Below are 25,393 nucleotides of genomic sequence, written 5' to 3' on the forward strand. Positions count from 1 at the left end.
TACAACAAGCAAACTGTGATTATTAGTTTATTAACTATCCATGCCTTACTGAATCATGGTCTGAAACATATCACGCACACACTGACGAAGATGGATCAATATTTTGTGCCTTTTTGACATATTGTCGGCTTAAACAATGTAAAAAATAAGCGCCCACCCAAAATGACTTTGTTAAGCACCCTGGTGGTTAATGGAACGAATACGGTAGTCCCGATTCCAGACAAATCCAGTCATAATTTCTTGGAATTAACAAAATATTAATTTTATCCTTTTTTGTCACATAATTGAACAACTCAATGGCCGACACACACACTTGTTGGGTGACGAGTGTAGTGGTCTCGTGGGGGCAAAAATTTTTTCCGTACATCATTTTTATCTAGCACCACTGAAAAAAACGCGCACATCATGTACAGGCCTGACGATTTCCCACAATGCGCATTTCCAACAAATTGGTAAATAGCATATGACATTTCGATAAGGAAAACGGAGATGGAAGTCACATTTTGCATCAAACAGATGCAAGTGTGAAATTTTCTGAAGGATCGGTAATGATTTACAGCTGTACTTGTTTGCTTTTTGCACATTGAAGTTTGTGATTTATGTACAATATTACAGAAAGCTTAAATTGACAGGCCGTGATGCAAGCAATCCATTTTACATGTATTTCGTACTTTGCGGATTTTGTACTTTCCGGGCATGTCATACCACCATACTATGACATGCCCACACTGGGAATCAATAGTTCTAATAACTGTAACTCAGTATCTTCATTTATCATTAGGATGTTATTGGATACTGAGTTACAGGGCGCTCTATTGACATCTGTTGCACATTAATAAGAAACATCATAATATGTGGGCTCATTTTGGGCTGCAAGGATGTAGCTGAGGAACTGTTTCAAGGACAGTTTGGGCATGTGTGGATGATTTTAATCCCAGTGTACTATACTCACACAACAAAGTTGAGATTTATTGATCAACATTGATCTCATCTTTTGGGTGGGTTCAATATTCCCTGAGTTGGCAAAACCTGCAATCTTCATGGGAGTAATTAACTTAGTAGTGTAAACTAAAAGTGGTCAAAATATACATTGCTCTGCAAAATTTCTTAATTTTCCTGATTTGGATTTATCATTGAGCAGCATTCTCCTTGTGATGTTTCTACACTGGGTAGAGAAAGAGAGTCTATTTTGTAAAACTGACAAATACTAGGTACATGTATATTTCTTGATGCTTAAGGTGGTTATGGAGGCATTATAAAAGTGCTCTAAACATGTTTTAAACAAATTAATTGAGTAGAGCAAAGTACATTGATCAATATGCCTTTTGTTTGGAGTCAATCGGACATACGGTTTTCAAAATATATCAATTTATGTTTTCTTTGAATCTTATTGTTTTTATCAATAATCAATCAAGTTAATGAGCTAAAATGACTGGAGAAGCTCATTTACATATAATTTTTGCCAATATTTTGCTAAAAATCCATGCATAAATGTTCAGGGTACTTTTATTTTGAATAATTTTGCCCTGAAACTTGGTCAAAGTGTTTCTAATATGTTCTAATGTATTATATAGTGAAGCCGCCCCCTAATTTGCATATTTGCATAATTGATTAGCATTTATGCAAATTAGCTCATTAATTATGCAAATTAGAGGGCGGCTTCATTATATAATACATTAGAACATATTAGAAACACTTTGACCAAGTTTCAGGGCAAAAGTATGCAAAATAAAAGTACCCTGTACATTTATGCATTGATTTTTAGCAAAATATTGACAAAAAATTACATATTAACGAGCCTTTACAGTCCTTTTAGCTAATTAACTATATTGATTATTTACAAAAACAATAGGATACAAAGAAAATATAAATTGATGTATTTGAAACCGTATGTCCGATTTGACTCAAATAAAAGGCACATTGATCAGTGTACTTTACCCTACTCAATTAATTTGTTTAAAACATGCTCAAAGCATTCTCTAATTTCTAGAAAATGCATCCAATACCACCTTAAACTTTGAATTTCTTAAACATACAGTGCATCCCTATGTACCGTTGCAAGACTTCAGTAGTAAGATGTCATTATGATAAAGAGTAATGACACCGTTACTAATTTAAATGATATCCACCTACCACCTTGGAATACAAGTGCTCCCCTCCCCCCCCCAGGTCAGACTCTGGTCTGGTGGAGGTTAATAGATGTAAATATGTGAATCTGTTTTCACATAATGTGTACCCTCTCACTAGCATCATAAAAAGCATGTCTCTCTAGGAGTGACTATAATATTTTGCAGTAAACCTTTGACAAGAACAGATTTTAAGCGTACCATACATCAGACATACTGCCATGACTGTGTTTAAATGCACTTGTCGCATGTCATGCATCTCTGACAACTGACTGCAGAGGCGATCAGCTGTTGTCAAGTGGAAATTCATATGAACTTTGCGCTGTACGGGTTGTAATTTTAGCTCTGACTTTGCAACATCACGGTAGTACCACAGCAGCAGAAGGGAGTATCCCATTATGCTTTGCGGTACCATTATAGAACTGATTGTGCCATAGAAAATGTACCTAAAATCCCACACTTCAACTTTCAATTACTCTCTTTAAAGGGGGTACTACACCCCTGCCCAATTTTGTGCCTATTTTTGTATTTTTCTCAAAAATTATAGCGCATTGGCAACAAGTAAGATATGTATATTATAGGGGCAAGGACTACAACTACTGCACTGGGAATTTTATTTCAGCACAGACAACAGTTGTGGAGTTACAGTCAAAAATGAGGAAAACCAATATTTGATCAATAAATCAATAACTACTTGCCTTGAGTTGCTGAATTTTCAGTACAGTAGTTGTAGTCCTTGCCCCTATAATATACATATCTTACTTGTCACCAATGCGCTATAATTTTGAGAAAATGCAAAATAGGCACAAAATTGGCCAGGGGGTGTAGTACCCCTTAAATCAGGGAAGCTTAGACTTTTGTTTGAACAAATATCACCCATAGAGTATTGTGAATCTATCCTTGAATGCGCTATTAACCAACCAAGGATCGTAGAGAATTTGATTGACAGTGACGTCAGACGCAAACTAGTCTTTTTATCTTTGTCTTTCATTATATGAACCACCGCTAGATCGCGACTTCTAAGCAGAATGACATCATTTTTACCCACAAAGCATTGTAGCCGTGACCATTTATAAACAAAGGAAAACAATTTACTTCCGGTAATTTTATAACGCCAATATTTCTTATGGCCAAGCTTGGCGGATCGTAGAAATAACATCGCCAGTCTCAGAAAACCTTTCCAAATCATTTCCACTGGTTTAAAATACCCGCAGACATCCGCCATTATTGCTATCATTATAATTTATGATTGCCGTAACTTTGGAAGGAAATGAGGGACTTCGATCAGGTTTTCGCTATCAACTTGAACTTGGAACACAATGACTCAATTAACTCAAAGAACATATATGTGACTGATGCAAAAGGGCACTTATACCATCCATTTCCGGTACGGGTCACCTTTAAAATAGATGATTGATAATGTCGCATAACGATCATAAACGTGATTGACTGAGTGTACATGTATCGTATACTGCACTGATTGAATCCATTCAAGTGATGACTCACATTAAATAGCGTAATCGGTTTATCCCTCTTGAGTGGGTTAGGATTTTTTTGTGGAATCTCCTTCTAATACTAGCTCGATGCTTTACTTCTAAGCAATTTTTTGTGGGAGATCATTCTCACTTCTGGCTGTGCATGCCTTCTAGTTATAGTTGAAATACTTCTCAACATCTTTCAGAACCAGGGATGGCCCCCCCTTCTCTTTTCGAATAGCTCTTGAGTCTTGACACTTTACCGTGCACATGGATGAATCCTCCTGAACACGGGACCAACAGATTTACGTGACTTCCGAATCATAGACGTCGCACATACACTACCTATATATATATTACACGTACCAAGACAGTCTCAAACGATACCAACGAATTCAAGAACACCACCGCGCATGCATAAGACATTTTTAGCCTACGTCTCGTATCTTACTGTTGAATCGTTGAAAACAAAAAACCTCATTACGAATTCACTCACCTTGCGATTAAGGCTGGCATTTTTTTTTTTTCATTTTTTTTTTTCGGTTTTGTAACTAGTGTCCCTGGACCTAGACCTAAATGCTAGGATCATTCATGGTTGACCTAAAAAAAAAATTGAATTTTGCACGGTGTTTTGTTTTTTAATATGAAAATTGATACTTTGTTCTCATGTCATACTCTATTAATGATATCAAAATGCATTCGCCCGAAAAATGCGCCGGGTGCCCGGGTACAAAATTACCTGAAAATGCCAGGCCTACTTGCGATCCTACACCACCAGTTGAAATAAACTGAAAACTTAAATTCTGTGATGTAACTAAACTTTTTCAATCAAGGATTTCTGACCATAGGAACTTTTTGGGAGGGAAGAGAATTTTTACCTTTAGGGCACCCAGCGCCAGCAGTTCCAATAATTGAAACTCCCGGCTCCGACCGGTGCTGTGTATGTGTTTATGTGTTTAATGTGCATTCAGTACGTACACTTTGCCGTCGGTACGAAGAAAGCGGCGTACCCGCAGATCAGGATCAAATAACTACATCGAACAGCACGCAAGAATGGACTGCCACCGATACTCATTTATTAACAGAACAATAAGGGATTGGAATAATCTCCCAGATACCATTACAACTTTATCCAACCCAGACCACTTTAAAACCGCCACCATTGACTATCTGCGAGTGCAGGACAGTCAACTGAAGGACTATTTATATTGCGCACACCACACCCCTGCTTGTGTTATCTCGTCAAGGGAAGTTAAGCAGTATTAACAAAGAAGAAGGAGAAGGAGAAGAAGAAGAAACCGTTGCTCCAAAATGATTGCAAATTACACATTTCATTTGTAATCATTTTTCACCACAAACAAGATATGAAAACACAGGTGAGTAATCTATGTATTATGGAGAGGTCAAACAGGTTGTTAATTATTGTCAATATTAATATTTTGACAAACCGTTCATACCCAAACCCTTTATTATTATAATACTAGTTCTTTGTTATTATTTACCTAATCCTCTTACTCTTGTCTTGGTAATGGTAGACTATGCCATAGTCGAATTTTATTAAAAATGTGTTATTATTAGTCATGACAAAACCATTTCGTTGAACTCAAAATTATACTGATGTTTATTAAAATTAAAGTATTCAATAGTAAAATGGTCATAAAGAGAAAAATATCAGACGATTAGTGACAATAAAAGTAATTGAATGCAACATTATCTTGCATAATTATAACGGCTCACTTTAATACTGAACAATCCAGTTTATTGATAGCGAACCTCGAAATTTCGACTATGAACTTTGAATTGTAAGCAGAACTTTACCCCCTGGACTTTGCTCTCTAAAACACACTGTCAAGCATACTTGTTTATCAGTCCATTAACCACAAGTACGCGCTAGATGTTTGATGAGAGATTAACTTTCGCGGCAACACAAAAGCGCCACAAATACCACAGACAGTTGTTTACGGTGTAGTTAATGGTAATGGCGCGGGCCCAGAAGATTTAAACCATAGCGAGGTATGGGCGACCAATCACAAGGCAGATCCAGTTAAAGATGCATTACATCATAGCCAATTTTTCTAACTCTCCATAGAGTCCCGTGTTAAAAATCTTAACCGTAAGGCAATGTCAGTAGTCCACTTGGGAAGCTAACAAACAGAGGGAGTAGGGTGACTGATCAGATGTGAAAATCTATCAATTGTGCACACATTAATTAAATCAGAGTTTTAAGCTTAAATACAATATCCAGAGTATGCACAATGGGCAAGTGGACTACGGGGTAGTCTATGGTAATGGATGCCTGGATGTTTATCTCCGGAGTGATGGGTTCTGATCGATTGAACTGAAGACTGTTTATTATTTTACATGATTTATCTCTAGTACTTATAATTCATAATATCATCAATTAATTTTTATTTATCTCATACATGTAGGCCTTTATTTTTTTTATTTTTAAATCTCCATAATATCATGATTCATTTTCATTTATTTTTCATTTCAAATGTATTTTTATTTATTTTTAAATCTGCCTTCATAATGTCTGCTCACTCTGCTGACGGTGATGGTACTCAACTACTTAGCTGGCTTTTGATACCACGGGATAATCGAAGTCAAGTAGTGACTTCCCATAAAGAGATCTTACTATAAATAGGGGAATGTTGTGACTACATGTATGTGACTTTGTGACTATCTATGCATGAAAGTTAAAGGCTCCGTCAGTTTCGATCCAAATGTTGCCAAATTCATACGGGACATCGGGGCATATACCGAGACAGTAATGCGAAAATTTGGTTGAAAACGGTCAAGAATTGGCTGCAAAAACAGTGAAAATATGGGTAAAAACAGGGTTTTTGTTATGAAAATCGGTTGCCAGCCTACGCGTCACTACAGCTGGCCGGCTCGGTGCCATGTGCGTAATGCGCACTACGCAAATGCGCGTGTAAACAGCGCAGAGCCACACGACTTGCGTGCCAGAGACCAGTGGACATGATAATACGGAAAGAAGGAATTAAAATAAAGGCCAAAAAGGTACATGGACAGGTCACGGGATAATGGGTGAACACGTCCGTAGACACGCTATGAGAGGGCGTAATAAATACGGGAAAAAGATGTGTGTTGTATAAACAACATGAAGCGGTACTATAAAGAAAGGTATGAGTAATTAGGCCAACAGGTTTTAAGGCCAGAGTAATGGAAGACACATTCGTCACGACCGAATTTGAGATTTTTTGATATTTATCAACACTAAGATGTATTCTTTCACTTGAAACTGATAAAATACAACTTGCTAATATTTATTCGTATTTTTGCTTGATTTATTTCACTCCTTTCAACTCTAAAAAGTCACATGGCTCAAGACAGCTTAGTAAATTGGCGGAAATAATGAGTCAGAAATGCGCTTGAATGCGAAATATTGTGATTCTGGCGTGTGTTTCGCGTCGGCGTGACGTGGCGTAACTCTGCGCGTATGTCCAACGCAGTCAAGGCGCATTCGGTATGTTGTTAACGCCAGCAAATGTGGTGTAAACAAACAAAAATTTGCAGTCAAAATGCCAATTAGATTTTTTAATTTTTTTGAATTTTGGCGCACTGAAAGCAGACATTATAGATTCATTGGTGCAAAAAGATACATATTTAGACCATGCACCTGATACAGCTTTTACAAGTGTGAAAGTCTTACCGTTTTAAAATTTAAGGACGTTTTGTGCATAATTTTGACATTTTTTTACTAAAACATCGATTTCTCAGAGTTCACTTTTGACAATTTTGCGCGATTTTTGTGACAAGATAACTTGAAAAATATGCAAGCAAAGGGTAAACTTTTTGCACTATCCTTTAGAGTACATCAAAGTCTAGGGAAGGTTTTTTCATTTTTTCAAAATATTAGTTTTAAACAAAAATATACACCATTATGTGCAATTTTTAGCTTAATAGAGTGACAAAATGGCTTTTTTCACGTTTTTTTTTTAATTTTTCGAAAAAAGAGACGAATTTCAAAAAAATATAAAAACCTTCCCTAAGTTCATGTCTCTTCTTCATGAAAAGCTAACTGAATTTTTTTTACTCCGAACTGATTTTTTTCTAAGTTGTCACAAAAAAATTGGGGTAAAAAAGTGAATTTTTGTGATTTTTTCAAAAACATGACATTTTTGAACAAATCTGACGTCACCATGGGATTCCTTGACTTATTTCCTTTCCAAAAATGTATAGTTTTATATACTTTGGACATATAATTCAGAAATAATGAAGCTCGAAAAGGTCCATGTTCTCTCCCATTACTCTGCCCTTAAGTAAGTAAATGAACGGGAACGAAACAAAGAAGGAAATGTGAGAAAAAAAGAAGCTAAAATAATGAGAACAGAACAGAATTAAATAAAAAACATGGAAACCACAAGCAGCAAATAAAAAAAGAAGCTAAAAGGGAAATGTAAGAAAGAACAGATTTAGAAAATAATAAATGGGAACAGGGTTAAATAAATAAATAACATGGAAACGGAAAATCACAAGCTAATCAGAAGAAACTAAAAAAGAAAATGTAAGAAGAGACAGATTTAGATAAATAAAATGTACCTTTTCAATGATTCTACCTGTTCTGTAATTCTTCCTGTTATAGTGAACGCTCCCGTTTACTCATCTAGCGGGTATCCCGCTAGACTAGTTATATATTTGAATAATAATGGACGCTCCCTTGGGTTTGAACGGTTTGTATATTTTGCGACATTCATTTTATAATGAAAACAATTAAGGCGTACTACACCCATATATTGGTTTGATTGGTCTAAAAAAATATTTTGTCATTTATAGCTAGGCGATATATGCACTGATCATGTGAAATTTTAAAAAAATGAAAAACATCGAGAAAATGTCGTTTTTCACCTATTTGTCTTAAAGTTGACTGGTTGTTAAGGACGCTTATTTTTACGATCCACGTAGTCTCCTTCACAACCGGTTTGTTTCTGCCGTTTCTAACATTCATCGATATTCACATACAGTATTAGACTCGCTACCAGTCCAAAATTACGACCTGCCTATGTATATTTAGGGCTGACACGTCATTTGTATTGATAGGAAATACACAGGTCAGACTTTTGAAAATAATTCTTTAAGATTTGGTCAAAAAATTGGTAGCCGCCTCATTATGCTATATCTAATCAGACATTTTGTCGAAATAAAAGTAAGGATCGAATGCGTTTCAGTGTCCAAAAAGGCAAAATTACCGTCAAACTTTCGTCGAATTCTGCAACTATTGCGAAGCCCTCGAGCGGGTGCACAGTTAAATCGGGAATAAAAATATCCGACCTTTGTGATCAAAAACAACAAATTACAACTTTGGACCATGTTTGGACGTACTATAGGCAAAAAAACACTATTGCCAAATAACATAGAATAGAACATTTGACATCAACTTGACAAACTAATGAAGAAAATGTGCTCCATAAACATTAGATAAGTGCGCAAAATAATCCCTATTCAAATGCGTGTATAAAACTGAACAGGGCCTGGCGGCTACTAGACTACCACATAATTTCAAAGTTCTCGTGTTGCCAGATTCAAACATCAGCATGTATGCCTAAGCGCCTTCTCTTGGTAAAATCCCTGATAAAATCAAGATTGTGACCGTCGTCTTATTAAAATTGAATTTTAAGCGTTGTATTGGAACTTAACACAAATGACCATACGGGTATGCTCTCCCGGAAGGACCCCTCCATTTTTTTGGATTCCGCAGCTCCAAAAGACCCGTGACCAAAATAGAGCTATTATAGCATACGTAAACACGGTACGGTAACTTGACAATTTCAGCTCTAAAAGACCTAAATTGCTCGATCATTCTTCACATTTCTGGTTTTTTTTGGTGTGTGGTGTTTTTTTTGCGTTTTTCTACCAGAAAGCGAAGAAAGACCCCATTTTGACTATACGCAGCTCCAAAAGACCCCCTTCTATATTTTGTTGGCAGCTCCAAAATATCCCTTTCGCGCAAGATGACGCCGTCAGCTCCCAGGCGCTCCCGGGACCCACCACCTACTAAATTCAGAGGGAGCACACCTCAGGAGCATACCCACCAGAAATGTATGTTGTGCCCTCCCCGTGAGGTGACATCATGGACGTAGCTAGGACTTCTTAGGGGTCAAAGGAGTCAAAGGGCAACCCTCATTCAAGGGGGAAATCTTTACTTGAAACAAAATAGGCTCAAAAGTAGGCCTACAAAAAAGACCCTAGTAAAATGCTTCAGGCGACCGCATCCAAGAGGCGGACTTCCCACAGGGTGTGGTGGTAGCTTTCCCCATTCCCCCTTATGTACGGCACTGGACGTATGAGAAATTTGCTTAATTCTGCAATTTGGACATTTTAACAAATCCGCATTAATTTTAGACATTTTAAGACATGGTAGTTTAAATAAAGTGAGTAGAAAAAGTGAACATATTAAATATTATAGGCTAGTAGGACTATACCCCGGGTAGGGCCGGGTATATTAATACTTGGCTTTTGCAATAATATAGGCCTTCGTGCCAAAACTTGCTTGCCCCTTAGGCCTGCCTAAAACTGACTACCGGCTGCCATGTAGGCCTAGGTATAGGGGACAATGTTTTGGTATGTCGATAGAGGGGGATTGGCATGTCAAAGTGGAGACTGGCAAAGATTTGTTGGCATGATTGATGGGGAAAGCAATTCACGGCCACCCCAGATGGCGAGTTGCGATAATATAAACTGAATCAGCGGTGAAAAGCACGAGTATAGGCCTACAATTCCGCAAGTACATTTTAAAGGTGACACGGGAAAATGGGCCTATCACTACTAATATACGGTCATTTTCACGGTAAAGGGTGTAACTTTTGATTTTTAGGGTCAAAATTTCAAACCACTTAAATATGTTTCTGTTTACTGAAATCATGCATAGAAGCAACTTAAATTCAAGTAAAATAATGTTTCAAGGCTTAAACCTTTTGATTTCTAAAAAAAAATTTGACATTTGCATAACATTTTGGTTAAAATCTAAGAAAAAATGTATTTTACATAACCTCAGAAAATTTTGACATGAAAGCTGGAATACATGTGAAATTCCATTCCAAAGTAAGTCAACAGATATAAGTTAAATTTTATACCATGTTTTGCTATGTTTGTAATTGCAGTTTTGAAAATTTTTAACATCAAGTGTCATTTACAATGGAAATTTCCAAACCTTAAACATATTTTTTAAGTTTTAATTGGGTTCCTAAAATAATTTGAATGTCTAACTTCATGTACAAATACTACTTGATGAAAGGAACCTCCCAGCCAAGTTTCACAGAAATTGGAGTTATTTTTTAGAATTGGCAATTCAAGCGATTTGTGTTTCGGAGGCTTCAGTTAACAACACAGGTGATCATAAAAGTAAAATATTTAGCTAACTACTACAAGTTGACATAAAAAATAGGTAAAAAATATCACAATTACCAATTTTCATGCTTTGCTTCTAAGTATTGAATTTCAGTTGTGACAAAATTAAATTATCACAGCAAGTCATTTTTTTTTGTTTGGAGGCTTCATGTTAACAATTGTTAAACATTGCAGAAGTAGTTTTTTGAAAACAACAGTGTTGGGATCATCTAAGCTGTTATTTTCTTGTGTGTATTGAATCAATGATTCTATGCGGCAGATATTGTAGATTTATCACACATTAATTTTTTCACCCATTTGTTAAGTATGGTGTTTTTGCATGTGAAGCCTCGAAACAGGCTTTTTAAGGTATCAGTATATTTTTCAAACATTAACCATAATGTCAATTTTAAAAAATTTATGACATTCTGCACATATCAAGTAATAATTACAATGCAGATATCAGTATGAAACACACCAATTTAGATATGCATAGATGATAATTAAGTTTACTGTTGTTTGGAGGCTTCATTTGTTTGGAGGCTTCAATTGTTAACGGAAAGTTTGTATTGGGTCCCATTTTCAAAGCGGTGATATATATCTCCACGATTTAAAAACATGTGACTTGAGGATCTACTTTGCTACATTTTGATAAATAGATTGGATGAGCTCTTTTATTTATATTTGCACAAGCTTGCTGAACAGTTTGTTCGGAGGCTTCAAAAAAGTTAACGGAAAAACGGCTATTTGAAGTCAAGATTTTATAAAAATTTTAAAAGCTTGCAAATCGGCTAATTTTTGTTACCCATTTCAAGTTAAGATAACAACTGTTATAAATCAAGAAGAAGTGAAGAAATAACCAAGAATTATGAACCAAAGCTACACCCACAAAGTTTGTTAACAATTGTTAACGGAAAATGAAGCCTCCGAAGCGACAAATATCGAAGTCCGGTTCTCAAAAAATACAGGGCCGTTCACAATTAAATCTAATGTGGCAGTGTTTACTGAACATATGACTGTACTTTCAGGATAAGAAAAATTATCCATGAACTAACTGAAGAAAACACAGGGTTTTACAAAAATGTTACTGTTTTTATAGTTTTTCCAAATGGCAATATTAAGTACATTTAAGCCTGCTAAAACTGAACGCAGTAACTCCCAAAGCTGATTATGCTACCCAAGGTAGCTGCTAACTAGATGACTTATGTGGCCAAAAATGATGGAATTCTGTGGCTTTATTAGAACACTACGGATTAAAATGTTAAAAATCCAAAGTTACACCCTTTACCGTGAAAATGATGAAATAAGCATGATAAAATTTTAAAAAAGGGTCTCACTGAGCTTCACTGGGGGATTTCCATATGGTGTAGGCCTACCAACTGAAATTTCTTACCCCTTCACCGGCCTTCATAATCGCCTTTGTTGTCCCTGTTTGTTGTTATTTAGTGTCCGTATATAGAAATGCTAACATAGCTTAGTATTAGTGGTTTAGCCAAACGCCGCGTATTAAAGACAATTAATCTAATCCCGGGAAAAAATCAGACTTTACACGAATCTAATTAGCTAAGCCTAGGCCTATAGGCCACCTACATTATATCGGGCTTCAACTTTGTCAATTGGCCTACTGCTGTTAGGAATATTAGGCTTACATTTCAAAAATACCTATAACGACAAAATGACTTATCCTTTACTTTTAGACATTATAAACAATTTTGATTTTTCATACTTTCCTGGGATCACTGGATAGGCCTTTAAAATTTGTTTTTCCTACTCCATGGCTCCGTGAGGCTATTTACCCAATACGCGGGATTTGAGCTTAAAAATACCTATATACATACACTAAAACACAGCAACTGGTTATCAGCGAAATTTACTGTCAGCCCTCTGTTATAACGCATAATGGATTGTGGGTGGCGTAGCAAAATTAGCGTGTGTCAAAATTCGGAGTACCGTGGCGACATGCATAATTCTATGGAATATATTTGATTTTTTTTGCCTTGGATAGCGACAATCATAGGTAAGACACGAATAACATTATTCCACTTAAAATATTATATCACTGTATCAATTTTGGAGTTCCTAGTTGAAATGGATGCGAAAACAACGGTAAAATAGTTACCAAAATAGGGATTTTAAGCTTTAACGAGCCTTACGGAATGTGGTGGTATAGATGACGAAAAATGCAATTTTTTTCAATTTTGCTGTAATATGGTTGTGATAACCTGTTACCTATGGCTTGATTAAGTTTCAGTGAAATAATGTTGCAAGTTAAAAATACAAAATATAGCTCAACATTGAAAATAGAAGCATTTTAACCAGTTCGTTTTTTGATAGTTGTGGAACACTGAAAATCACCAAGTTCCTGAAGCCATCAGGAACCACTTATTCCCATTTTACCTATCAACATTATTTCTCTAATCGTTAGCAACACGTATCCAAAATTTTAACGAAATCCGTTGAAATTAAGCTTTCCAAAATGAAGTGAATTTAAAACACCAGTGATGTACCACCTTTTGGCTTCTATCTAAAAAAGCATGTAAGCTACGTTGATACCGATGCCACCAATATAACGAGAAGGTTTGCCCCTTCATTTTGCATACCACTTTGGCCAATTTTTTTTTTCTCATTTCTTCACAAAATGCAAAAACATAAAAAAAAATGCAATGGGTGTAGTACCCCTTAACACTGAAGACACCCTACATGTATGGCACCTGCTACAACTTGAGAACAAGTCCTCAAACGTTCGAAATTTGTAGTTACTACAAGTTCAACTGTCTAGTCCGGGCTGGCAGCACAACGCCTTATTTAAAGTTATTACCACTCTCGGCCCAGTTCCAATAATTGAAACTCCCCGCTCCGACGGGGAGTTCCAACAGGTGCTGTGTATGTGTTTGTATGTGTTTAATGTGCATTCACATACACACTTTTGCAAATTACACATTTGTAATCATTTTTCACCACAAAATATGATATGAAAACACAGATGAGCAATGTATGAATATATGGAGAGGTGAAACAAGTTGTTAATTATTGTCAATATTAATATTTTGCGACATTTATAATGAAAATAATAAACACTGAAGACACCTTATGGCACCTTCTACAAGAGAACAAGTCCTTAAACGTTCGAAATTTGTAGTTACAACCAATGATTCTCGAGTACTAATATACTATAGGATAAGCCACTCGTTTGCGCAAATGAAGTCAGTCATTCAGCCTATGCGCGATATAATGCATGTGATGGCATAGTACCCCTGTACGTGTAGGAGTGTATTTTCTGTGGAAGAGATGATGCAATGTTTACGTCATCGTTTCCAAAAAAAAAATTTAATGGCGAAAAATGGCGAACATTTGGTCGAATCTTTCTATTACTATTATATCGTGAAAAACCAAATATGCTAGGAAAATATTCTGTTCGATGACCCTATGACGAGACTGGCTAAATAAGGCCCTTTACAATTGATGCTTAGTTTCCTGTTTCCCGCCCGCGTCCAAAGTAGAGAATTGCAAAATATTTAATTATTTTATTTATATTTTGGATTTTCTCTTTTAAAATAACTTTAAATGACTCCCATTTGCTACTTTCTGACTTTGATCATATCAACTATAATGATGAATAAACAAAGAACATAACTGTACCATTACTTATGTATAAAATCAAACATAGTTGTAAAATAATTAAATGCTTGTCCCTTGTCAAAAGCGGGTTGATGTAGGTTGCGACCACTTGTTTTAAAATAAAGAAAATAAAAGATAATTAATAATTAATAATTAAAAGTCGCCTCATCCCTTGTTTTCAACCATGAAACAGGAAACTAAGAATTAATTGTGAAGGGCCTAAGCTGTATTTTTGCTGGAAAGGGTCCGAAAAATTGGCAGTCGATGGGCGCCATCTTGGATAAATTTGGTGTACTGAAAATGCCCAGCAACTGTCAATCAAATACGAACTTGTCAATTGATTATAGGATAGGTCGATCTGTTCCACCGTGGCAGAAATACGCTAGCGTTGTTGTGCGAACCGTCTTGTAAATTTTAGGCTAAAGTGCCTGAGCATTACCAGGACGTTACAAGGTGTACTGAAAAAGCCTAGCAACTGTCACTCAAACTGCCGATGTGTCAATTAAGTTGCCGTAAAGTGACTTCAATTTTTATACAGGGTTTGAATACGAGTGTCACAGCCCTGCTACAACTGCTCTCGGCCATCTCGCCCTTTTTTGATGTACGTACGTGGACATACGTGCGGATATGTCAGGGAAATCAGAGTGAGAGTGTGTGATTTCTCTTTGGAATGATGGAAAATGACACAGTATGCAAACGTAAAACAAACAAACCAAAGCCAATTGCTTTCATCAATGCATGCATGCAAATTGAACGTACATGTTGAATGAACATGATGAACTGAAAGTTTAAGCTTACTTAAAAAAGTACTATTAGAAGCTTCCTTACCTTTGTAAAATTTCAGCGACAATTTGTAAAGGTCGTCCACGTTAAATCCCCACTTCTCCTCCACACCCTCATTACCCTCCTCTGTTCCATTGGTGTTAGCTACTGGAGTTTCTTGAGTCTCGTCTTCTACCAGTGGTGTAAGTCCGTCGGGCGAAACTCTGAAGTCAGCCATGATGGATTGTTGTCACCAGCCACGTCGGTGGGTGGTGTTGCCAGATAAAGCGACCAGAAAAACACCCAAACGATAACCACCACCGCACAAAAGTAAGACCCCCCCCCCTTCATGATTTGAAAAATAAAATGTGCAGAGAATTTTCGGGGTACTGCACTAGTGTAAAATGAAATTAGAAGATCGCAATGAAATTTGGGATTTGGTACAATTTGGCAGCGTGTCATCGAAAAGGGCTAGGGATGGTTCGATAATACCGGTACACTGCACACCTCCCCATCAGGCTTTTTTTTACTTATTTATTCGAGGGGGCCCCAGTCAGGGCCCACAAAGCCCTAGACTATGCGATAGTCGAATTTTATTAAAAATATGTTACTATTAGTCATGATGAACCCATTTCGTTGAACTCAAAATTATACCGATGTTTATTAAAATTAAAGTATTCAATAGTAAAATGGTCATAAAGAGTTAAAAATATCAGACGATTAGTGAAAATAAAAGTAATTGAATGCAACATTATCTTGCATAATTATAACGGCTCACTTTAATACTGAACAATTCTGATTTTGGAATCTACCAGTTTATTGATAGCGAACCCCGATAATTCGACTATGATTTTGGAATCTACCAGTTTATTGATAGCGAACCCCGATAATTCGACTATGAACTTTGAATTGTAAGCAGAACTTTACCCCTGGACTTTGCTCTCTAAAACACACTGTCAAGCATACTTGTTTATCAGTCCATTAACCACAAGTACTAAGCATGGACGCGCGCCGAGGCAGCTAGATGTTTGATGAGAGATTAACTTTGGCGTCAACACAAAAGCGCCGCAAATACCACAGACAGTTGTTTACGGTGTAGTTAATGGTAATGGCGCTGGCCCAGACGATTTAAACCATAGCGAGGTATGGGCGACCAATCACAAGGCAGATCCATTTAAAGATGCATTACATCATGGCCAATTTTAGTTAGGCCAGAAATTGGCCTAACTCTCCATAGAGTCCCGTGTTAAAAATCTTAACCGCAAGGCAATGTCAGTAGTCCACTTGGGAAGCTAACAAACAGAGGGAGTAGGGTGACTGATCAGATGTGAAAATCTATCAATTGTGCACACATTAATTAAATCAGAGTTTTAAGCTTAAATACAATATCCAGAGTATGCACAATGGGCAAGTGGGCTGGGGTAGTCTAACAAAGCCCTGGGGCCAATCAGTTTTCAGGGGCCACCACCAAGAGAAGTTATGCTGGTTTCACTACCATGCCGCTTGCCGCTGAGCGGTGTGGCGCACACGCATTGCAGACAAACGGACACTATCAAGGCTTGTCATTGGTTGATATGTCATGCCACGCCGCAGCAGCATTAAGCGGCAGGAAAAGCTAGGAAAGTCTGGCATTATGGCACAAATATACCGGGGAAATATACAGATACCTTCCGGGGGCACCTTTTTGATATTAAAAACAGTAGGCCTATGATAGTAGGGCCTAAATGCAAAATCTGCAAAATTAGGGAACTGTACAGCAATTTGCCTATATGTCCCCAACTCAAAAAAGAGGGGGTGGGGGTGGAAGAGATTTGTGGCACAATGGGGACACCTTTTATATAGCCTTTCAACAAGGCTTTGTCTGGAGCACCGTAGTGGGAGCGCCATCTATATTAGTCTACTGGAGGCACGCTCGGTATCGCGGCTTCGCTGCTCTGTCGTGCCTTTGGCGCTCCGCTTGCGGCTTTGCCGCTCGCCCCCCCCCTAGGATCGCGAGGTCTTTGCCGGGGGTCTTTGACAAAGACTACCTTTTATATTCAAAATAGGGGGAGAGATTTTTGGCAAGTCAAAGGGGGATTTTTGACACACATTTTAGTGGCACCTTTGCAATTTTATAAGAGATAATAAGATTAAAAGGCTAATAGGAAAACCATACAGAATGTTCAAATATGCTGTATGCAAAATTTCCTGCTCATTGCGCTCGCACCAAGGCATTTATACATTCCCCGAGTACACTTATAAAAAATTATAAATGTGATATTTAGTCCACACCAAATAGTTGTGCGGTAGACTCTTTTCATGCTCATTATTGTGTAAACGGCCTTGCGAGCACCTGAAATAGTGAAAGGTTTTAGCAGAACAAAGAGCAAGCCCCAAAATCTCAGTGTAGAAGCTACAGGGCTGTCGTAAACTGTCTCATAGTTGCATAACAAAGAACAACTTTAATAGCTTTTGATAAGAGCCAATGCCCTTTATATCAATTTAGTTGATACCTGGTTTCTCACGGTGCATCTTGGGTTCCCAAAAATTTCAAGCGGTACTGTTATGATGTGCAAAGAAGAGGGTGCAATAATTCTGACTTTTACAAGTATAAATGTCACCTTACATTGCGCAAAAAACAAGACCTCAAAGGTCAGTGCTGTATTTGTGACAAAATTGAAATGGCACATTATCTCAAATTTTATTGTGTGTTTTTTTTTTTTTTTTTTTTTTTATAGTTTGTATGGGGCATGCCACATTCTAAATAACAACTTATTTTTTGGCATAATCTTTATAAAACACAGCCAAAACAGTCTTTTATAGAAACAAATTTATGTAAAAAGAAACTGTTGCACCAATCAAAAAAATATTTCTAATATTTATTTCAAACTATTATTGTGTTAACATGTGATTAAAAAAGTGGGGACTTTGATTACGTGAGGTGCTTCTATAAATTAGGTCGACAAATAATGCAGCAAAACAGCTGTGCAAATGCTCTATGTACCGTATGTGGAAAGCTATGGATTGGATACAATAAGGGACTGTACATGATTGTATGAAGTGAGGGGAGGATAAAAAAATCCTGCAAAAGATTTCTCTTTCTATAAAAATAATTTTAAAAGGCCACGTATTTTGTTATTACATGTATGTTGTTGAAATAAAATTTGTTGGCAGTAAAACCATGATTGTCAATTTTTTTAAAATCCTACAAAAGACTACTGCCCCACTCCTTTGTGGTTGCCCAAAAAACTAAATGGAATAAAAAAGCATAATTTGGACAATAAAATAGAAGCCTGAAAATTCTCATGACTGGCAGAGGGAGGTCAAAATAAATTGTTACCAGGTCAACGGTTCATGTTGTGTTCGGAACCACAATGAAAATGATCACAACACAAAGCCAATGGGTGTGAACCAGTAACTAAGGAATGACGTATTCCCTACGACAGCGAATTTTTTTGTAGTTTAGGATAGGAAATTTGATTCTCATAGAATTTTGTGACAGTCAATTGATGCAAATTACCTGCACGCTGTTCTAAAAATGTTACAAGAATCAATCTTGATTCTTGCAAACCAACACTGCGATTATTGCCGAAATTGTATGACCCTCAGTTCTTCTATCGCAGGTATCAAATAAAGACAAGGGGCTCAATACATAGAACTGTGCCCTTTAGGACTAGTTGACATTTTGCGCAAGTTTTGTTATTAATACAGCAGTGTGGCAAGCCACAAAGCTCATCATTTGACTGAAAAATTGTATAATAAAAATATCGCAGTGGAGAAAGGAAAACAACATTGGACCCCTATGGAAGACTTGAATCTCCCAGAGGATGTTTAAAGGCATTCCCACAACCCAATGGGGTTTCTGACCTTGTATGTCTGGCTTTTGTACACGTGTGGCATAGTTGACCATACCTTGCACTGGGAATGTGTGCAAATAGCTGGTGTTTTCATCCTATTATTTAACATTCAAAACATCGAGACTTAGGAATAAAATTAATGCAGTGGGACAATATGAATGTTTCCTGTAAGAAAATCAAATATCAGTCCTAAGTCTCAACTATTAACTCGTTGGCTGCAGTTTTAAAATTACCATTTTGTGTGTGTGGCAATGGGGACTTTGCCTTTAAAATTAGGTTAGATTGATCAAATTTCCCAATCATAGTGCATTGTAGGAATGCCTTTAAGCCTCCTCTGTGAATCTCCCAAACAAAGGGGTGTAGATTTCAATTGCAGACACCCATTAACCCAATTTGAATTTCATACTGCCTGTGTAGCTAAGGTCATGTCTTCCATAGGGGTGTATGAATTCAACTGGAATAGCCCATTTCACCCCCCCCCCCCCACACACACACCCACCCCTACACACGTTTTCACTGACAACCGTGGACCCGTATTGCGTGTGTGGTTGTAACAGTGAAACCGTGGACCCAGGCAAACACAGATATATCATAATCCAACGCTAACCGTGGACCTGGCATTACACCTACAATAGAGGACCTTACCATATATGCAATGTTATGCTGTATATCACCCTCTGCTGCTGCCTTACGACCGTGGACGTCCTCATTTCGCAGTGTGTGGTTTTTCACTACATAAGTGTGGACTTAAGTGCATGTTTGTAGGTGAAAACAAAAACACACACACACCCCCAGACTGTTCACTAGCCCTTCGTTGGATTATAATAACAAAATAATGAAAGAAGAAACAAAGACCTTTAGTTTGTTTTCAACTATGTTGGTAGTTTAATACAATTCTAAAACAATCTGCCAAAACATTGAAGTCACCTTGGGTCTCAGCATCAGGTTGCTGTAGACCCCAGAAAATCATTGTGTCGTGCCATATGGCGATTACTCATATTGCAAGCAATTATTAATTAATTATTAACATTGTGTTACATCAAAATAATAACAGCAGCATCTCATATCTAGATCATTATAATGGAAGTATATTGAAGTATGAAGTCAGAAATCATCTCAAAATCAGCTCAGGTGGTATTCTTGTGGAAATCAATCTTGCTGTATCAGTTCGGGGCACTCGTAATTCACGAACGTCTCTGATTTCAAAGACGGGTCAGTGATTTCACATACGGGGGTCTGTGATATCACATACGTCGAACTTTGTTGACAGCTGGGCGCTCGATGCAGCACATCGGAATGAAGCTGAGTGTATTAGAATAAGCTTTCCTATGTTTAGCAAATATCTACCTGTGCAAAAATTATATCTATCCATGCAAATTCTGACAAATGGTCCCAGAACATGCTTAGATTGCAATGGCCAAAATCAAATGTTTTGAAGTAAAAAAATCCCAAGAGTACCCAAGCCTGCACTCTAATTCAAGAATTGGATAGTAAAATTAGCAGGCACTCAACTTGGGCTAGCTACAACCCTGATGAGTCTTACTCACAAAATTATTCCCACTGCGCTGGCACGTTCACCAAAATTACTAATACCGTTTGCGACTGGGTTTTGAAACTAGGGAGTATGTGATTTATGAGACGTCTTTGAAATATGATACTGTTATATGACATGACGCTTCAGGAGTATTTGATATCAGAGACGTCCGTGCATTATGAGTGCCCCCGAACTGGTATGCCATCATTCAGGGATTTTGAACTTTATTCATTTGAGGACCACACATATTTCAAAAATACATGCTTGAGGGCCAAATACACCTCTATTTTTTATGTTTTCTTTAATATTTTAGAGTCGGTCAAGCGCTAAATATCAGTGGCTGCCAAGCTGGATTCGGCCTGCAGGTTGCCTGTTGTTAGAATCCCTGGATTACTTACACCATAATTTTGTTTGATTATGGTAATTCATTTACATTCATTTTTTACCGTATTTTTTTACCCGATGATGGTTGTGTGGATCAACATATGTAATGTGATCAAGCAAAATCAGTCAGAAGTCGGAAATATTGATTTTGAGATGAAGTCAAACAAAGGAAATAATTTCTTCTCTTTCCTATTGTTTTGGAAACCCTTCAAATGCTCATATCTTTGGAACAATTTGTCTAATTTATTTGGGTTTTCTGCAAAATGTAATTTTGCAAATGTTTTATACATCACAGTAGAAAATGAAAATTGAATATGCCTGACTTCAGACTGATTTTGCTTTATCACGCCACAAATGGTCACCTCTATAAAGGTGAAACTGGCCTCCAGAAAAATATTATTTTTCCACCACTGTTTCTAGACTCTTGTACCCCAAAATATGCCTCAATTAAGGCAAATGTTGATCTTCAAGGGATCCCATGAACCTCTCTTACACCTATTCTTACTGAAGTCAAACCAATGGAATCAAAATACAGTTTCCGAATTAAAACCACATACATACGCTGATCTTGACATGATTACTTTGTTTATCCTCATACCGAAGCAATGTAGTCACATTCTACGCCTACATAACACTGACTACTACAAGACAGTGACCGTTAAGACTGACCAGAGAAGGATTTCTTCTCATCTTCTCTGGACTGAAAAGCATGTATGACAGAAACAATGCAAATAATAAGGACATGTTGCAACTGTGAGGAACAAGGGACTGGTCTATCAATATGCTTGAACGAACCGCTACACTGTTCAATGGCTTTCTTGTACTATATGAAATGTGGTGGGCGATTTAAAATGCACGTGCCCTGAGCAAAGTATATAGCGTACGCACACTGCAGGGTAAAGAACAATGGAAATGGCCATCATTTGTGCACATACTGCCGGGCAGTGACGTCACATTGCAAGTGGTCTATACATCATTTTAATCGTGTTTTGTACAGACTTTTTGGTTGTTTCTTTGATTGATTTGGGTTATTTCCAAAGAAAAGTTAATACTTTTTAGTATAGCATGTGACTTGCATTCAAAACATACACAACCTAATGAGAAGCAAACATGTTTTCTTCTGGTACATAAACTGAACAACTTTTGATCACACCAGAAATGCAATATTTCAGATTATTAAATGTCTGCTACAGGCAGCCCCAATGTCACAATACCATGTACCTCACAATTTGCAAACTGTCCTTCATGCAACAACATAGCAACTTAAGCTGCAATCAGGAGTATGCTTTTTACAATTCAATAAATACATTTTGGTGGCAACTTTGCTCATATCTATAGGTACATGAAGAGGTTGACATTACTTTGCTTAGAACACAAGTTCACACACAGACCTCAACATCAACGGGGGAAAACATGGTTAATCAGCCACCACTTACTTCCCCCACTCATGTCAGGATGTCGTCCATTTGGTTAAAGCATTCAAGGTGCGTGGCCAGATTGTGGTCTGATTGTAACACATTGTGGTTTCTACCTCACATTGAGGCCCATCACCCAAATAGTCTTATTCCAAGTCTAGAGTTAAAATGCTTCAGTGATTTTGATTCTAGAAGCAAAAATGTGCATCCTAGTTGCAAATAGAACAGTACACACAACTTCCAGTGTGGTAACTACCAACTATCATGATTTTGTTCATACCGCGGTCTTTAGCGCCTAAATGCCTGGAGGGGGGAAGGATGAGGCTGCCAATCTGGTCACGCACTTTTAACACATATCTATTCATTCAATAGTAATACTGAAGATCTTTTTTTAGGATACTACCACAGACAAAACAGGATGCAAAGTATGTTTTCCACTTTCTGTACAATGTACATACGGTATATCATACCAATTGTCCATATTATTAAAAAATACATCTTTAAATAAACATCAAGAAATCTTGAAATCGCTGTACAATTTACCTGGAGACCAGCAGAAAGTGTGCTTTAGTTCTTAATAAGGGGTTGTGATTTTTTTGCTTCAAGTACAATTTTTGGCTTCAAACATCCTCAGGTCAAAAATTGCACTTCATTATTACCAGGTTTCTTATAAATTTTATGTTAACTTTTGATGGAAAATTACTGTGGTGAAAATACTACCCACATTGCCACAATTTAATTTCAACAGATAAATCTGAATCTTGGAAACTGAGGATATAATTAATTGGAAAAATAACATCTAGTGCATGTAACTATAATATGGGTTGATGAACTTGCTGTGTTTTACAGGTTTTAACGCCAGTTATGAGAATATTTCTGTGGTCTCCAAATGTTGAATTCCTACGCATCACATCTTTCCTATTTCCTTTTCTTCTAAGTAGTTCATAAACATTTTCTGATTTTTCCTTTTTAAAATTGATATACAAGATCTTATATTACAACTTAATTTAAACCCAATTTTGCTTGGACTGCTTCTTTTGCTGTCATTTCTTAACAAAAACATATAAAATTAAACAAATGAAATTTAAAAAAAATTGAAAATGAAAAACAATTTGAATGGATTTTCAAATACCAGCACACAATACAAGAATACAATAAAGTGTAAGAGGATTAACAGAATCAGTATACCTAATTTAATAAACAAGGATTTTTAAGAAAGTACACATATTGTTATGTGAAATCAAGTTAATCAACCTTACTAGACTGTCATGATCCTGTTTGATCCCTAGGATAGTGTACAAAATTAACATAAAATGTTGGTGCATCATAATCTGCCATGTAGCCCAATCAAATCGTTTGCATTGTTTTTGTGCGTGCAAAGTTTAGCATTTTATGCAGATCTATGGTTGACAAAATCCTTTGTTGGATTCAAGGGTTAATAATATATTAGCATACTGCTCTGATGGAAAACTGGCAATACTGGAAGATAATACCAAAATGAAAAAATACAAAAATCAAATTGAACAATTTGGCTTTCAGTTCTCTACATAAAAAGATATGAATAGTGTTCTTTCTCTAATGCAGTCATTGATGCGCACGCTAAACACATGCCTCAACTGTGGTAGGTTAAAAGCATTAATAGCTAATTCAGTGTCTAAAACCACTCAAGGCATTTAAAAATAACCCAGATGGCAGTGCGTCAACAGACTAGGATTAATCTGTGCACTAAAAATAGTAATGAATACTTGCATCTGCATATTATTGACTATTGCAAATGCTACACCATTTTTTGCACTGATGTGGCAGTGACGTCAACAGCGTTAAGGCAGATGTTTCACACGCATCTATGCAGCGTCTTTAAGCCAATGCTTTGAACGTCATTAGCGATTCAAAGCTGCGCCCAATGAAATGCGCATTGACATCACTGCCACATCAGGGTGAAAGATGGCATACACGATGTTGGCATAAGAATCAAGAACCACAAAGACCAGCTGATGAATAGACAGCCCAATGTATGAAATCTTTGGAATCTTAATGCTAAGATTCATCTTTCACAGTTTAAATTCATAGAAAAAAATAATTAAAAAAATTGCTAAACTGATTTGTGTCACTTTACCCATCAATTGTTACTATACACAGTAATATTGCCTGCATATAGTGAAATATAGAAGCTCAGGGTGATATCTAGGATTTGACAAATGCCCATCATTTTCACCATAACTGGCTGTCCAAAAGTTGACACTGAAAACACAAACCAGACCTTCGCACCTTCTGGGGGTTAAGACAGTTCAAATAGCTATTGCTCTGGTCTTGTTTTGAGTTCACATAACATATTCATGCATTATTTTTAGAATTTAGCATATTTGTCACAGGCATTAATTTTGCCTGTCCCAGGATCGAACTACCCGTCCAAATTGATGGGTGGACGGGGCTAGCTAACACCCTGGTGAAGCTATAGAAAACGCAAACTCTGATTTTGTCTCCTGCATTGAACATTCAATCTACCCTATATTCTACTCCAACAATTAACACTAGTAGAAACATTTAGAAAAAAGTGAAATATACAAGCAAGCCATCACTGAGAGTTGTTTAAAGTAAACTACAACAACAAGGGCATTTAAATTCAGTAGTAGTAGTAGTAAATAAATATTTGTTTTTCACTCACTCTCTTATATACACAAAAAATAATGAAAATTTCTCAAAATTAACATGTCCAGAAAGGGAAACATAATAATACTTCAAAATTAATTGATAACTGATAAAAGACCGTGGAAGAATAAGTTAGGTTGGCCTTTACTGTACACGTACAATTTACAATTTATTTCATGTGTGTTCAGCCACGATCAATGCTAGCTGTCAATGAAGCACCTACTGTTTGTGTTCTCTACAAAGC

At 36.8% G+C, this 25,393-nt stretch overlaps 1 protein-coding gene across 2 annotated transcripts in view; it reads right to left on the bottom strand.

Annotated features, from left to right (window-relative positions):
- LOC140152050 (Golgi resident protein GCP60-like) overlaps nt 1-15,602 on the bottom strand; it is a 53,855-nt gene extending 38,253 nt beyond the window's left edge. The window contains exon 1 of one of the 2 annotated variants that reach the window (XM_072174380.1): nt 15,398-15,602. In XM_072174380.1, coding sequence (XP_072030481.1) covers nt 15,398-15,569 — 172 coding nt within the window. In that variant the 5' untranslated portion in view covers nt 15,570-15,602. The remainder of the gene's footprint in view (nt 1-15,397) is intronic. The other variant, XM_072174434.1, reaches the window with a different exon arrangement.
- Between the last annotated feature and the right edge of the window lie 9,791 nt (nt 15,603-25,393).

The sequence above is a fragment of the Amphiura filiformis genome, chromosome 1 (genome assembly GCF_039555335.1).
Source record: "Amphiura filiformis chromosome 1, Afil_fr2py, whole genome shotgun sequence".
NCBI classification, from domain to species: Eukaryota; Metazoa; Echinodermata; class Ophiuroidea; order Amphilepidida; family Amphiuridae; genus Amphiura; species Amphiura filiformis.